The 16,411-nt window shown below is 42.6% G+C and overlaps 1 protein-coding gene across 1 annotated transcript in view; it reads right to left on the bottom strand.

The window, feature by feature from the left end:
• LOC105298913 (guanylate cyclase soluble subunit beta-2-like) overlaps positions 1–16,411 on the bottom strand; it is an 84,632-nt gene that overhangs the window by 60,120 nt on the left and 8,101 nt on the right. The window contains exon 3 of the mRNA XM_023536718.1: positions 5,039–5,133. Within this exon, the coding sequence (XP_023392486.1) occupies positions 5,039–5,133 (95 nt within the window). The remainder of the gene's footprint in view (positions 1–5,038; positions 5,134–16,411) is intronic.

A 16,411-nucleotide genomic window follows, 5' to 3' on the forward strand; every position in this document is an offset into this window, starting at 1 on the left:
TATTGTCACCAGGGCCCCATCCTCACGATCACATCTAAATCTAAGTATCTCCCAAAGGCCCCATCTCCAAACACCATCATATTGGATGTTAGGGTTTCAATGTATGAATTTGGGGGAGGGGGGGAAAGACATAATTCAGTGCATAATAGTTCTTAAGTAAGATTAGATTTTTTTTTTAATTGTGAAAAAGATCTGTATATTAAGGTCCTTTTTCTAGAGCATGAGATGACAAAACATTTTTGGTAAGGGAAAGACAGTAAATATTTTCAGTTTTGCAGTCATATGGTCTCTGTCACAACAACTCAGCTCTGCCATTATAGTGCAAAAGCAGCCACAGACAATAGGCATAGCTGTGTTCCAATAAAACTTTATTTACAAAAACAGGCACGGGGCAAGATTTGGCCAATGGGGTGCTTGTGATTTGCTGACTACTACTCAGAGGGCCCAGAACATTATTTTATAGCAGTCATTCAAGGTAAATGGCAAAGCTTGTCATTCATTACTTTTAAGAGACAACAACCAGAGGTACAAAGTATAGAAATGCTCCTGCCTCCCCTTCAGAGCTACCATTCAGTTCATATTTGCTGAGCACCTGCAAAGTGATCTGCATATTGTTAATCTGATTTAGTTTATTCCTTCCCATGACTCTTTGCAGTAAGTATTATTCCCTTTTGAGAAGGAGTTCAACTCTCAACGAAATTCTATCACTGGCCCAAGGTCACACAGCTGGCATGACAGAACAAAATCCAACCCGCATTGCTCATTCTAGAATGAGGACAAGATACCCTTTGGCAGAAGGCTCAGAACCAAACTGAGACCGCGTGAAGTAGCCATGACCTCCTGCTGCTGGGATCTTGTAAAATAAAGTCAAGAAAAGACTGAAGGTGGGCTTCATTCCCAGTCTAAATGTTTTTGCTTGTTTATTTTCTAAACTTTGTCAAAACTTTAGCCTTTCAGGTCAAGTCTCAATAGTCACCTCTCAGTACAGAATTTCTACCGAAAGATTTTTATTCTTTCTGTGGAGGGAAAGTAATTGGAAGCTCCTTCGACTTCTCTGGAAGAAAGGAGATAAACTGCAAAGATTCAGACTTGCCTGTGGGCCAGCAGCTCTCACTCAAAATCTAGAACTGCATGTTTAAAAAGCAGTGTTTAAGCATAAACCAGAAAAGCTCTGGCAGGTGTTAAATCTGAAGGCTGATAGGTACTACTGCTCTGGTGCCACCCTATGTGGAGCAGGAAGGCTGCTACTTAGGGGCTCAACTGAGTATGGAATGGGGATGGGGGTGGGGGGCATAGCGCTATGAAGAGCACACCCTGAGGTCCGATTCTTGCATAAAATTCCACTCTACCTGCTGCTTGATAGCCTCGGCTCCACACGAACCTAGCCTCCATCCCCGGCATCAGCTTTAGGGGTGACAAAAGGGTCTGGAGCCCCCCAAACCGGCTGGACAGGGAAGGGGTGGGGTTTGCAGGTACCACTGATACTCCCTAGGTCCTGGCCCACCCTTATCCTGGAAAATCTCTCTGTATGGCTCTTTGGAAGGTGAATGAACAGAGGGATTCCCACCTGTGACTTTTCTGGAGGCCATATGAGCCCTGTCTGCAAACTGTCTGTGTCCAGCCTCTAAGGGTCACACTGGCTTCAGAAGGCATTGAGAGATGTTGCTGCTCTTGGAGCTCGAGTTCCAGAAGCTGTAGGAACAAAGGAATGTTTCGCTCTCTCTGCCTTAGTTCTGGTCTCAGACATGACCTTGTCTAGGTCTATTAAGAGATCCAGGTGCTGAGTGACCAGGAGCACATCTGGTTGGACATTAACTGGTACCCCAGATTCCTCCTAGCTCTAATCTCCATCATCCTGCCAGCCCTCGTTGGCACCTCTGGCCCCTACTTGGCTCTGTGGCTTCAAGACAGACCAGAGTGTCCTAATGAACTAGAAGCAGCAGGTGGCTGCCCCTTGCTGAAGATCTGTTGATGACTGCACATGGCCAGCTTCCTAAGCCTCAATGATTTCCCCCTCCAGGCTTTACTGGGAGTTGGGGCTCCTCCCAGATGCAGATGCCTGAATGGTTTTCTGCATTCAGGAGATGACCAGAAACATGAGAAGAGACACAGGTGTCAAATAGCCATGTGAAAATAAAAGGAAAAGCCTCTTTTCTGTTGGATCTAGGTGCATGGGGTCAACTCTGGCACATTTTTTTTTTTTTTAATCAGAGCAGTTTTCTGAAATTCAAAGGAAAGGGAAATAAGCTTTATGCCTTACCCAACACAGACATGTTACAACCCTGCAGGATTCTGGAAAAGCCACCTGGCCCGGCAGGCTTAGCATTAGCTAGCTGCCCTGGTGTGTTCTCAAGCACATCCAGTGGGCTAGTTATTGTGTACCTGGGCTGGCTTTAACCTGTAATGGCTTCAGGTGGAGCTCCTGAGGACAGCAGGCCAATTTACTGATCCTTTAGAGACATCGTGAAAATCAGCTGGAAAACACAGCCCAACCACCCGACCCTCTATGGTCTGCACAGAAACCAGTATGAAGGCCCTGAGCCCCTAGTCCTCACCCACACATCCAACAACTCTGCCCCAGGGGCTCAGGCGAGGATGCCAATGCAGTGTCCACCTGCAATGATCTCTAACTGCTGTCGCACCATGACCCAAAGTCAAGTTGCCTGTGAGGAATGTGCAAAGAAAGTTTAACTGGGACCAAAAGAGGCATCTTTGTCAAAGAGCCTGGAAGTGCCAGGGAGATGCTTCTGCTTCTTGCTGCAGTCCCCTGGAGCCTGGGGCAGCGAGGCTGCCCACCCCTCCTACCTCTCCAGGCCCCAGCTCATTGTGTGCTCAGGGCTGGTGAAAAGGATAAAGGAAAGGAGGGTATACTGCATAGTGTCCCCCTCAAAATCCATGTCCACCTGGAACATCCAAATGTCACTTTATTTGGAAATGGGGTCTTTGCAGATCGAGCTAGTTAAATAAAGATAAGTTCATACTGGATTATGGTGGGCCCTAAATCCCATGATGCGTCATAAGAAGGCTGCGTGAAGGCACACAGAGGTTATGTGAAGATGGAGGCAGAGATGGGAGTGAGGCAGCTATAAGCCAAGGAATGTTGGCTACCACCAGAAGCCAAGGGAGTCGTGGGACGGTTTCCCCTCAGAGCCTCCAGAAGAAATGAACCCTGCTGACAACTTCTGGCCCCCACAACTGTGAGAGAATAATTTCTGTTGTTAGAAGCCACCTAATCAGTTATACTTGGTTGTGACAGCCCTAGGAAATTAATACAGAGAGAAGGAAGGAAGAAAATACTTCTGAGAGCTTATTACATACCAGATACCACATTTGATATATTCATGTACATTATCTCATTTAATCTTCAAAACTACTCTGAAGGGTAGATATTATTCTCATTTGACCAATGTAAAAAATTTGACTGAGTAAATAACTTTCCTGAGTCATTAAACTAGAAAGAGGCAGAGCTTAATTCTCTCTTTTTCCTGTTCCTCTTCCCCACAGAGCCTAAGAAGAAGGCAAGTTAATATAATAAACCATCTTTCGCTGATACACCCACGGGAGAAAACAACCTAGTATTACATGTTCCTTATAAGTAGAACCATCCACACATGGTCCTATAAATGGCATTTTGTTGTCTGTGTAGATGAGAAGATGTTCCGTGGCCAAGCAGATGGGGAGAAAGGACATCAGCTCCCTATGAAGCACACCATGTCCATTTCCAAATAAACAGGAATGTGGTTGGCTTAACACAAGTCTCGATGCTGTGCCTCCTGACACCCAGAGGTAGTCATGACTATCCTTTTCAAAGTGATTGCAACATCTATCAAAGCCAACATCAAGGCCAAACATAATGGGGGTGGTATAAATGATGAAACACAGTGATGCTCATAATTTTTGTCTGCAAGAAGCCTTGAGCTACTCTAATAGAAAGGATCGCAATGAGCCCTATAATGGGTTAAACAGTGCCCCTCGAAAATTCATGACCACCCAGAACCTACGAATGTGACCTTATTTGGAAATCGGGTCTTCGTAGATGTAATCACTTTAAAATAAGGTCATACTTGATTAGAATGGGCCCTAAATTCAATATAACTTTGGCTTTATAAGAAGAGGAAAATTTGGACGTAGAGACATAGACACCCAAGAAGCAGACAGACAGAAACAGAGATTGGAGTTATGCTGTACCAGGAACAACTGAGAACACCACAACCTGAAGAGGAAAGATTCTTCCCTGGAGCCTTCCCGGGGGGAGCACAGCCCTGCCAACAATTTGATTCTGGACTTCTAGTCCTTTGAATGATGAGAGAATAAATTTCTGTTGTTTTAAGCCACCCAATTTGTGGTATAGTCAATTCTCATTGTTTTCAAATTCCGTATTTGCAAATTTATCTACTGGCTAATATCTATTTGTAACCCCAAAATCAATACTCATAGAGTTCATGGTCATTCATGGACATGCACAAAGCAAGAAAAATTTGAGTTGCCCAATATATACATTTCTAGATAAGGTTAAACAAGGTAATGCACTGCCTTCTTGTTTCAGTTCTCATGCTATAAACAAGTGTCCTTTTTGCAATCTATTTAGTGGTACATTTTTGTATTTTCCTACTTTTTGTTGTTGATGCTGCTCTTTCAAATACCACCAAGCACAGTGCTAAACTAAAGTGCTATCTAGTGTTCTTCAGTGCAAGAAGGTTGTGATGTGCCTTACAAAGAAAATAGGTACATTAGATAAATTTCATTCAGGCATGAGCTGTTGGCTGTGAGTCCAGTGTTAATGAATAACAATATATAAGGGGTCTTTAAACAGAAACACACACAAAACAGGGTTATATATTTATAAGCTGATGACAGTGTTGTGCCCAGAGGTTCCCAGGAACCTAACTCTATATTTCCTCTAAGAGTAATGGCTCAGCATTTGCTAATTCAGGGTTCACAAAGACTTTATAGGACAGAACTACTCCACATAATGGAAATTGATTGTACTTTCTTATGGCAGCCCTAAGAAACCAAAACAAGCCCTTGTCATACTCACCCAGAACCTTGCATGCCTCTTGGATGAGCTTAATGGTGATGAGGTCGTCATATACGGTGTATGTCATGAAGGCATCTTGCACTTCAGCAGAAGCTCTGAAAGTTGAACCAAGGTGCGATTAAAAAACCAGCAACTAAAGCTTTGTCCCAAGAATTTATTCACTGACCCAGCATGATATAACACAGGAAAAACAGTTCTGATCATAAGGAATGGGAGGCAGTGGAGTATTTGGAGTGTTTGGGGGTCAACTCCTCCAAGGAGACTTCCCTGGAACTCAGCTTGGGCCAAGAGCTCCCTTTTCGGGTACCCACAGTAGGCTCTGTGTTTTCCCAACTTACGTCAAGATTATTGTTCTTGCCCCTAGACTGGGATCCTTGAGCATGGTCATTGGGATGTATTTGCATCTTCGAACCCCCTCCCCCAGCAAGATGTGCTGTGCTTGGCACATGTTAAGAACCTAATACATGGTAGTGAACTTGAAACTCAGTGGTCATGGAGCTTTGTTCTCTGAAGCAGGTAGAGCAACTGTTTGAGAATCTCACTGTTTTACAATGTGGTTGGCTGTGTTATAAGAGTTACTGGTGGACTTTGGTCTTGCAACAGCTAACCAAACCTAGTGAAAAGGGGCTTAGCCTGGGCGTCAGAAAGCTTACACTCTTGGTCCTTGTGTGAGCCATGAAACTGTAGTTAGCAGTACAGTCAATCCAGGAGGAAAAAGGCTGGGCAGGGAACACTTCCCTGAGAAAGGCAGGTTTTACTGAGACCGAAGGATGGGTGGGCAAAGAAGGATGTGCTGGACAGAGAGCACAGGGTCCCAGGCAGCAGAGAGGATGAACAGAGAAAATACAGAACATCCAAGTTTATCCCAGAACACATCACAGAATACCAGAATTGAGAAAATTGTAAAATTTCCTAACTGTCCAATTTTCCACCCTATACTATCTCTGACTGCTGGTCTTCTCATTGCCTCCTGAATGCTTCCAGTGACAAGAAGCTTACTCCTCTGCAGGCAGCACATTCATTTACAGACTGTCCCCTTTGATAGAAAGTTTGTTCTTATGTTGAACTGAATGAAACCAAAGAGATGGCACATTATTTCTGACCATCCTTTTTACTGTTGAGAAAACTGATGTGCAGAGAAGTTAAGTGTCTTGCCAGGATCACCCGGTTGACAAATGAAGGATCTGGACTCTGAGCGCTCTAGCCCACACAACGCTCATATTTCGCCCCTGCAGTTTCACTGACTGACCCTAGTTCTGCCCTCTGGGGAAACTCAGGCCAGGCTGTTCCCACCTCCAGACACCAAGCCCTCTGATATTGAATATCCTTATTCATTCTTAAGTCTTTATTTTTTCTTGGCTAAACACTGCTTTATCTTTCTGAAATTCATCTCCCTCACTGTAAAGAGGGGCAATAATAAGAGTCACACATTCTGACAGGAGTATTGATGAAGATAAAATAGGATAACCAGCATGAAAGAGCTCAGAGAAAGTGAGAAGCGCACACATAGGCAAGGAGGAACCTCGATAATGATGAGGACTCAGAGGTGGCCTGATAATATTGGAGTGACCAAGGCTGGCAGTCAGGAGACTGTGGTTCCAGGCCTGTGCCTGACACAAATGAGCTTCCCCTCTCTGGGCCTCAATTTCCTTATCTGTAAAATAAGGAAAGTGGTTGGTGAGATCACTGTTCTTCAACCTTTTTCTAATATTTATATTCCCCCTCCTTACGCACACACATTCACTGGGGATGCTCAAACAGCCCTAGGGGCTCTGTCCCCACAGTTGAACATCACTGACTAGAAGTTCTCTAAGATGTGCTGTTTAGGTCCATGTCTGTACAGGGGAATCTAAGCATCGTTAGATGCAGGTGATCAGAGAAGCTGGATGTGGGCCTGAGCGGACGAGAGATGCTGTTAACCACTATCACTCACTTAAGTGGGATGCTCTCATCATGTTGGCATTACCCTCCACCCACCTTCCCAGGGCCTGTGGGCCTGTGTGACAACGTGTGCCCTCCTTCTGTGCCTATAAGCAAAATAGAAACATGGTGGGCAAGACTCAAGTTTAAACTTGACATGTTGTCATAATTTATTGTGAAGGCCCCAGAAGGATTATACCATCTCCAGGACCCTTTGAAACGTAACAAACTCTGTGGCACTCCTCAGGCCTCTGGTGGGACCACCCATTCATCCCTGTCTGGGGTTGGCAGCCTCTTCTTTCCTGTAAGCTGAACTGATAATACTTTAGTGTCAAATATTTATTTGGTTTGTATATATGTTGCACATTTCTGGAATGCCAGACAAGCCCAGACTGTTATGATTACACAGGATTGTCAGCCTTGTTTATTGATCTCCATGATCTTGCATGTAACACTTCCCACAGAGTCAGTGCATGCTTGTGTATATAGTCATTCAAACCGCTTTACTGGAACAATATGTTCATCAAGATTAAAAAAAATAAACCACTGATACTTTTCTAATGAGATAACAAAGCCTATGAATAAGAAGAAAAGAAGAAAGGAAAAATGACCATCAGGAAACATTTTGAAGAGATTGGGAGTTGGAAAAGCAACAAATATGGGAAATAAAGAGAGAGTTTGATGTTTCCAGATCACAAAAAGAGGAGTGACTTATGTAACATGAAAAATGCCAACCACATAGATGGTCGTATTTACACGTAGTCAGAAGATGTGACAAATCTATATTTCACTGGAACATCAGGCATTAAATGTGTGTTCTTCTTTAATTAGATCCTAGTGATACCCAAACTATCTGGGCAGGAAACCAGGAGCAGGCTGCCTGGTCAAGAATAACTTGGGGAGCAAAATAAACATACAGATTCCCGGGCCCTGGGGCTGGTGTCTGGAAATCTATATATTTTTAACCACTGTCTCAGGTTTAGAAATCACTGCTCAGAACCCTTTCAAGATTTAATCTGGCAAAGCAACAGATTAAAAATTATAGATCTTACATTGTTCATTACTAAACTGATGTAATGGTTTCTAAGAGTCTGAGGTGAGCCATAAAACCCACGGGAAAAAGAAATAGCATTTTATATCAAGTTACAGGCCAAGAAAGTGGATCAGTCCCAAGCCATGAGTAATCACTCCTTCAAAAGCTCCCTTCTGGTAGGTGGGTAATTCATATAACAAAGTCGTGTGTCACTGTGTGGCTCAAGGTACAGTTGGGAAAGGTGAGGCCCTGACAGTGGAAGAGCTTGTCCTACAGTTGTGATCATCTGGTATTTAGAAGAAGCACCAACCATCATTCTAGCCGGTCCTCCAGCGGGCTTCTCCAGCGCCCCCAAGGCTTTTATGATAAAGTCCTTACTTCTTGGTTGTCGCATACAGTCCTCCACTGCCCTCATCTCCAGCCATCTCCCCATCCATTCTACTCAAAGTACCTGAGACTGGTCATGCCAGTTCCTTCCTCTTTACCTTCCCATGACTCTCCTCCATGGACAGGCCCTTACTCCCTCTTATCTGGATAACTTTTGTTCCTTTTTCCCAACTCAGGCTAAAAATCACTGACACTGATTTTTCTGAGCCTCAGTCAGAGTCAGGTGTCCCTCCTCTGAGCTCTCGAGCCTGTCCAAACTTACCTGTCACAGTTCCGGCTGCACCTATAACTTTTGTTTTACCTGTCCGCAAGCTTCTTGGACTACAGAGTCCCGAAGGTCAGGAAAATGTCATTTGATTTGATTTTATGTCTTGAATACCTAGCATTGTAACTGGCACACAACAGGAGCCTGATAGATATTTATAAGAGAATTTAGGAAATATGAGAAACCTGACTTGACAGAGGCTTACGTGTTCACTGTGTGTGGGTAAAAGAATCTGGAAGTGAATCCTGGCTCACCACAATCAAGCTGGACGACTGGGAACAAATCTCACTATGCCTTCATCGCTTCATCTTTTTACAATAATGGTATTGGGTCAGGTCAATGTTTCCATGGAGATTTTGAGGTACAACCTTCCCCTAACCTCCCCTTTGCTCTCCCCAGTCAATACATGATGTGATTTGCTGAGAAAGTCACTGGCACTTAAACCAGCAGTTCTCAAGGTATGTTCATGGAACCCCTGGAGTCCTTATGATGCTTTTAGGTGTCTTTGAGATCAAAATCACTTTCATCATAAAGACAGTATTTGCCTTTTTTTACTGATCGACATTGTGCTAATTGTGCATATGCACTGGTGGTTAAAACTGTTGGTCCTTAGCATGAACCAAGGCAGTGGCACTAATCTGTACTAAGCAGGCATTGTATTCTTCATTGCCACACACTTGCAGTTAATAAAAAATGCCAGTTTCACTTCAGATTGTCTTTAATGAAGCAGCAAAATTGTCAGCCTCACTAAGTCTTGGCCTTGAGTACACATCTTTTGAACGATCTGTGTGATGAAAGGGAAGTCCTGCACACAGACGTGCAGACGGTCACCTCAAGCAAAAGCACTTTTACGGTTGTTTTTGCGAGCTGAATTAGCCCATTTTTTTTCATGGAACATCATTTCTGTTTGAGAGAATCACTGAAGAACGGTTGCTCAGACTTCGACATTTGGCAGACTATTTCTTAAAAAAAAAAATGTTGCTTGTCATTCAAGAAAAATAACTGACAGAATTTGTTGTCGATGATAAAACTGAAGCTTTTGAGTGAAAATCAGAATTTTGTAAAACTTCCATATGCTACTGTGAGCTCATTAGCTTTCCAATTCTTAGAGACTTAGATGCAATTGTGGTGATATCGACATTGTATATTGTATATTTGATATTGTATAATGTATCATGTCAACATTCACAAAATCTGCATGATTCAGTGAGCCAATATTTTATTTCCCAGATCACTAGTGTGTGGATAGTACTGAATGATGGCAAAGATTTATTTCCAAGTGTAACACAGGCCACAGGATTTTATGTAACAGAGTATGAAAAAGGTCATTGATGTGGTTTCACACTCAACATTGTAACTGGTCTTTGAAAAACTACCACCGTTAGAGCTTTCATAAGGTTTAAACGACTCTCCACTGTCGAAAGAGTAATAAAGTACTTCCTCTTTCTATATTTTCTCCATATATTTTCATGAAAAACCACAGATCACAACAGAATCCTGCTATCTTCTAGTAAGTCGGACATTAAACAGATTTGTAAAAATGTAAAACAGTCATTCTTCTTGCTAATTTTTTATTTGGACGACAGTTATTTTTATAAAATATGTTATTTATGCTGACACGTAATAGATATATTATTGTTATTTTTAGATGAATTAATAAATAATCACTTTTTAAATTTCTCGGCTTTAATTTCTAATGTAGTGAATACTAATAGATAAAAGCTCTTTGGGGGTCTTCAATAATTTTTAAGAGCAAAAAAGACTTTCTAAGTCCAGAAAATTTTGAGAACTTCTAATTTAAACCCAGAGTGAATCAGATTTGCTTTGTGAGCTAATGAAGTTACAGATTCTGGGACAGAAGCCCTGCCCAGCCCCCCTAGTGTGGAATCATCCCTAGCTTGGGGTGAAGGGGCCACTCTGTGTACCCTGATGGCGGTCCTGGGTGCTTGTGGGAAGGACAACAGGCCACCCAGCCTCCAGAGCCACCTCCTCCTGGTGGACCCAACAAGCACCCAGACTCTAATGTGACCCCTTAAAAAGGCATCCAAAGGAGAGGCTGCAGTTATCTGATTCCCAGAGAACTTGCCCTAAAGCAGCAGCGGGAGAGTGAGGGCAGAGGGGTGAGACATGTTAGAGGGAGATTAAGGGTTGGTGCCCTCCCAGGACTTGCCACCAGGAAACACACACGTCTCTATAAAAAATAAAATAAAAAATAAAACAAAATAAAAACCTGAGGAGAAAGTTATAGATGTACAGAAAGAAATCTGTCTAAACTATCAGTAAAACATATATATAATTAAAATAATTTTCAGCCAGCCATGTTAGGAAAATGTTCATTCTGTTCTCTGTATGGAAAAGTGATCTCATTAAATCATTGTCATACGAATGAGTACACCAAAAGCAGCCAAAGATGCAGGAGAAAACATCATAAAAGTGGGAGAGATAACTAATTAATGACATTAATAACAAAGAAATGTTATCTGTTGGGTTTTTGAATCATTTTTTTACGTAAATTTTTATTTGTAATTTTATGTTCTTTTTAAAAAGAGGCTCTCCAAATTATATAAGTTCAAACCTTATAATATCAGTTTCTACTCCTGCTAAATTATATTCTATATATTCCCTCCTAACAAAACCATTTGTCAAGCTTTACTTTCAATGGCTTTTATGAGAAAAACAATTTTATTTCATATACATAATAATGTTGCAATATTCAATACATTCTTTAAAAATTTCCTAAGTCCTTGGATTTTCTGATATGATCTTTTGGGGAGCAAGTCCCCCATTGAGACATCCTAACCAAGTAGATTTCTCAAGGCCCTTCTAGTTCTGATGACCTATGATTTTAGGCACTCAGAAAAATCAACAAACACATTCATGGCCAGGGATGGAGTGATAGCGGGGAGACAGGCAGCATTCCCCAATAAAAATTACGAAGTAGAAACTCTCTACTTTCAGCAACTTTTTAACTAGACTTTATTTATGGAAAAAGTAGAAAACTTGGAGGGAGCAGGTGCTTTCAGCCTCTAAGGAAGGGGTAAGAGGCATGGTGAGTCAATGGAATGGAAGAGGTATAGCAGAAAGAGAATAAATAAGAACCACCCTGTTCTGACTCAAATAATATTTCAGTGTACTGGAAGGGATGCTCTTTAAGATGTCAGAATGTTAAGAGCATTTCTTATTGAGTAAGAACAAACATCCCAAGAATGTATAGGGAGAGATCCTTGAATTTTTTAGGTTATAGAGCTCTTAGGGATTCTGATGAATAGCAGGGACCTTCTCTCCAAAAAATACTGATAGACATATGTATACATTTTCATAGATTTCAGAGGTTCTCAGACCCTCTGAAACCCATCCATAAACCTCTGGTTAAGAACCCCTGACACAGAGAGAAGCTACATCATGCCAACCACCTCTCTCCTAAATGAATTAGTTTGGGCTTGTGGTCATCCATCCATCAACCATTCATTGATTCATCTTCCACTCTTATGTATATAGATCATCCTACCATTCATTCCATCTCTATGTGTTTGTTGGTACATGGAGAGGTCATGCCAATCATGATGGCTCTACTCAGAACCTCTTCTTAGGAACCCTACCCTCCAAAGTCCACCTGATTGGGCTAAGTATGGGTACCTGACAGAAGTTGGCTGATCCAATCCTCTGTCTCAGATGTCCAGAATTGAGACACTGAGAAACTGAGCCAATCAGATGATGGCAATCTCTAGAAATTAAGAAACTTGCAGAGAGAGTCAGGAAAATAGAGTACATATGAAGAGAGGCACAGAAATCGACAGAAGCCTACTGAGCTTCTATTTCCTCTAGGTCTCTCTGTTCTTTCCACAATTGAGCTCTGTGAGTCCCCTGAATCCTTCCACTAACTCCTGTAAACTGTAAACTTTAGTTCACATAGTGAACTGCTGATTCTTACAAACAAAATTCTGGGCTAAGTTCCACAACCAAAGTGCCGGATGCTTCACCCGTGTTAGTCACCCTGATCCTCACAAGCAGATGAGCTGAGCATCACTATTGTCCCTATTTACAAGTGATGACAAAATGGCCCCGAGACCTCAGTAACCCATCGCAGTTAGCATATAATTTCAACTTCTTTCCATCTTCCTATATATACCTATATATTCTGATCCTTAACCTTCATCTCGTACTGGACTCTGGCTCATGGTACTCCAGTCACAATGAATTTTCTTCTCAAATTCACCAAACTCAGTCCCATCTCAGGACCTTTTCACTTGCTGTTCTCTCGGCATGAGACACATATACTTCATGACTCAAAGCTATCTCCTTCCTGCCTTTCAGCTCAAATATCATTTTTGCAAAAAGGTCTTTTCTGACCACCTTGGGGAAACTGGCATCTTCTCTCCCTGGTCACTATCAAATGCTACATTTCACACTGAAATACACATTCCCAGAGAACAGCACCCTTATCTATTTCCTTCACTACTATTCCTAGTGCCAGGAATTCTGTTTGGCATATACTGGGAGCTAAATAAAAACTTATTGACTAAATAAACTTAGTTGCTCAAGTCAAATAGCTAGTAAATGAGCCAGGCAAAATGTAAAGGTTTATCTGACTCCAGAGGCCTCACTCTTCCCGATCTATTAGTAGCTTTTCATTGTTACGTCTTGATAAAGATTTTAGCCAAGAGGTTATAAAAGAGTGGTTCACATAACGAGAAATCTATAAATTTAGGTTACATGAGGGGAAAATAAACAATACAGGCAAAAGAAGAGAAACATCAGTTTCTGATTATGTCATATAAAATAAAATTATGTCATAAAATCTGGAGACATACATTATTTTACCTAATCATTTCTTCTTAAAATTTGTATAGAAATCGATGTTTCTCTTTTTTAGCTAAAATTCTATTTTTAAAGTACGAAGGAATTTGGTATTAAATGTAGCTTGAGGCAAATCTTTTTGCACAGCAAATAATCTTGTCTTAATTTGTGTTCTATAAATTGAGTTTTCTGCACTATAGTTTTATTAACAAGTTCTAATATGATGTAATTTTCATAGCTGGTCAAACTTATTAGATAGGCTGGGCTTTTTGGTTTCAATATGCATTTCCAGTGCGATCACATAGATGTCTAGTGCTCTATATATAAACATGTCCCTTGAGAGTCAATGAAGCAGAAAATTGGTGCTTCAAGATTAAAGCTGTAAAATCTAGAGACACACTCAAGACATAGCCTGCTTGGGTTCCCTGTTCCTGGACACGTTTCTCTAATTCCTTTGCGCCCATTTTCACCCCTCATTCAAATGTCCTTATCGCCTGTGGATTCCGGGGCTTCCTGTCTGTTTGAGAATGCTATGAGAACGGCCCCTCCAGGAGCAGGAAGAGAAAATGTACCATTCCTTTCAGTGGGGTTGCACCAAGGAGCCAAAATGGAAAAAGCCTCTTCCACTTATTCATGGAGAGCTATTTTTTCCAGGATTTGCAAAGATATGTTGAATATTTCAGTCAGGGTCCTGATAGCTGGCCATGCTGCATCTGTTCTGTAATGTAGGGGAGGGCAAGAGGCCTTCTTTTAAAGAGCTCATCTTCCCTGCCTGTTATAGGTAAACCAAATCTTGTTGTTTGACTGCCACTCGTGTCTAAGTGCTCCAGCTATTTCTATTTATTTCCAGGTATTTCCAGAGCTCTGACCTTTTCCCTAGTCCAGACAGACTCTTCTGAGCCACCAACTGAGCTGACACTAAAGGTTCAGATGGTACAAGAATCATGAGTCAAATTAACCAGCAAAAGTCCATCCCTCCCTCTCACAGGCTGGTCACTAGCCTTTATGGGGGTCCTCAGGCAATGCTGGATAATGGCCCACTGGGTGTCAGGAAAACCAGTCCCCCCTGCCAAAAAAAGCAGATGCACCAAGTTACACTAATTTTAAGAAGCCAGGTCTCCTCTGGGTAAAGAAGACACCTTAGAGGAGCATCTGCCTCGTCAAGACAGAAAACACAGAGTTATCTGACCAGCAGCAAAGTGGCGCCTGTTAATGTCAAACACAGTCTAACGCTGATGTTGCACCTTACCGAGGGGGAATCGACATTTACTGAGTACCTACAACGTCCTCGGAGGTAGATTTTCCCACTCAATCCTCTCCTCAACCCCAGAAGATAAGCACATTATTCCCGTTTTACCAATGAGGGAACAGAGCTTCAGAGAGGTGAAGCAACCTGCTCAAGCTGCCGAGCCAGGGCTCAAACCCAGTCCAGTGGAATGCACACCCCACTGCCCCTCTCCCTCTCCCCAACCCAGCTGGGGACCAGCGTCTGGAAAATAAGCAAACAGTGAGCATTAACTTCATAACACAGCTCACATTTGTCCAGTTCTCAACACTGACCAGGCATTTTTCCCCCCTAATATCTCATTTAACACTTGCAACAACCCCTATGAGGTTAGCTAATTTTATTATCATTATTTTATGATGAAATACCTGGGTCACAGAGTGCTCAAGTAACTTGCTGAGGGTCATACAGACTCTAAGCAACACATCTGGCTTCGACCCCGACATTGTAGCCCCATAGCCCCTGCCGAAACCAACTAGCTCTTTCTAGGGACTTGCAGCCACATCCAGTGACAAATATCCTAAGAGTACAAATGTCCTATTCCCCAAGTTGGTTTCCACCCAATCCTGCAATGTCCACCCAATGGCCAGTCTGTGCTTACCGCCTCTTCCTTCTTCCTCCTCCTCCTAAGATTGACTGCTCGCTGGTAGGGGCAGCTGACCCTCTGGCCAACTGACCTGCTCCTGTGCAGTTTGTGACAGAGCGAATTACCCGTTTCCCATCTGATGTTCCAGGTATATATGTGATGTTTCTACAGATTATAAAACCATTCAGGCAAAAAGGCCCACCTGACTCTCCGGTGCCCCTGTGTTTGCAGCAGTACCAGGGATACCATATAGGCTCAGTAAACTCGTGCTTAGAGATGCCCTTCTCTCTTCACCCAGACCCTTGGTGTGTGTGGAAATGCATCCCTGTTGCCAGATGCTTTTCCCCAGGCAGCGTGGCCCATTTCAAAGGGAAGCCTTTGTAGTCACAGGCTGTGTTGAGCCCCAGCCCTGTGTGTGTGGCCCTTGGCAAGGTCCTCTCTGGGACTCGGTTTCCTTGTGGGTGAAAGGAGATAGTAACTGCAGTGTTTTCCTTGGGTTCTAAAAAGATCATATGGAAGGGACCTGGCTCAAAGTAAGTACTTAATATAAGACTTTTTCTTTCCTTTTCTTACTGGGTTTACCCTTTACAACATAATAGTCATTAAAAAAAAAAAAAAAAGTCTTAGAGTCTTCAAATGTTTCTCTCTCCAAAGCAGTTTAGGCGGTTAGAAAAAGAGCACTAAATTTAAGATACTGACATTGCATCCTGACCCTGTTGCCCACTTGCTGTGCAGTCCTAGGCAAATCACTTACCATCTCAAAGCCTCATTTTTCTCACCTGTAAAATGAGAAGATCTTGGCTATTTAATCTCTCAAGCACCCATCGGTCCAGGCTTTCTCCGATCGTAACTACTCAGCGTTCCCCCTTAAAATATTGGAAAATAAGGATTCTTTGCCTCTATGAGGCTAGAGCTCCTATTTCCCACCCAAACTGTGGTGCTCTGAGCAAATTTCCCCACGGATGCTATGGAATTGGCTCGGGGGAGCCCTTCCCTAGAATAAGGGGCCAGGGCACACATGTGTGAGAATCTGGCTGCTGTGAAGTGGGCTGAGCAGGCCTCGGGCTGGAGCCCCTGCCAGGCTCCTCCTGACTGTAGCC

This window comes from Pteropus vampyrus, unplaced genomic scaffold (assembly GCF_000151845.1).
Source record: "Pteropus vampyrus isolate Shadow unplaced genomic scaffold, Pvam_2.0 Scaffold167, whole genome shotgun sequence".
Lineage (NCBI taxonomy): Eukaryota > Metazoa > Chordata > Mammalia > Chiroptera > Pteropodidae > Pteropus > Pteropus vampyrus.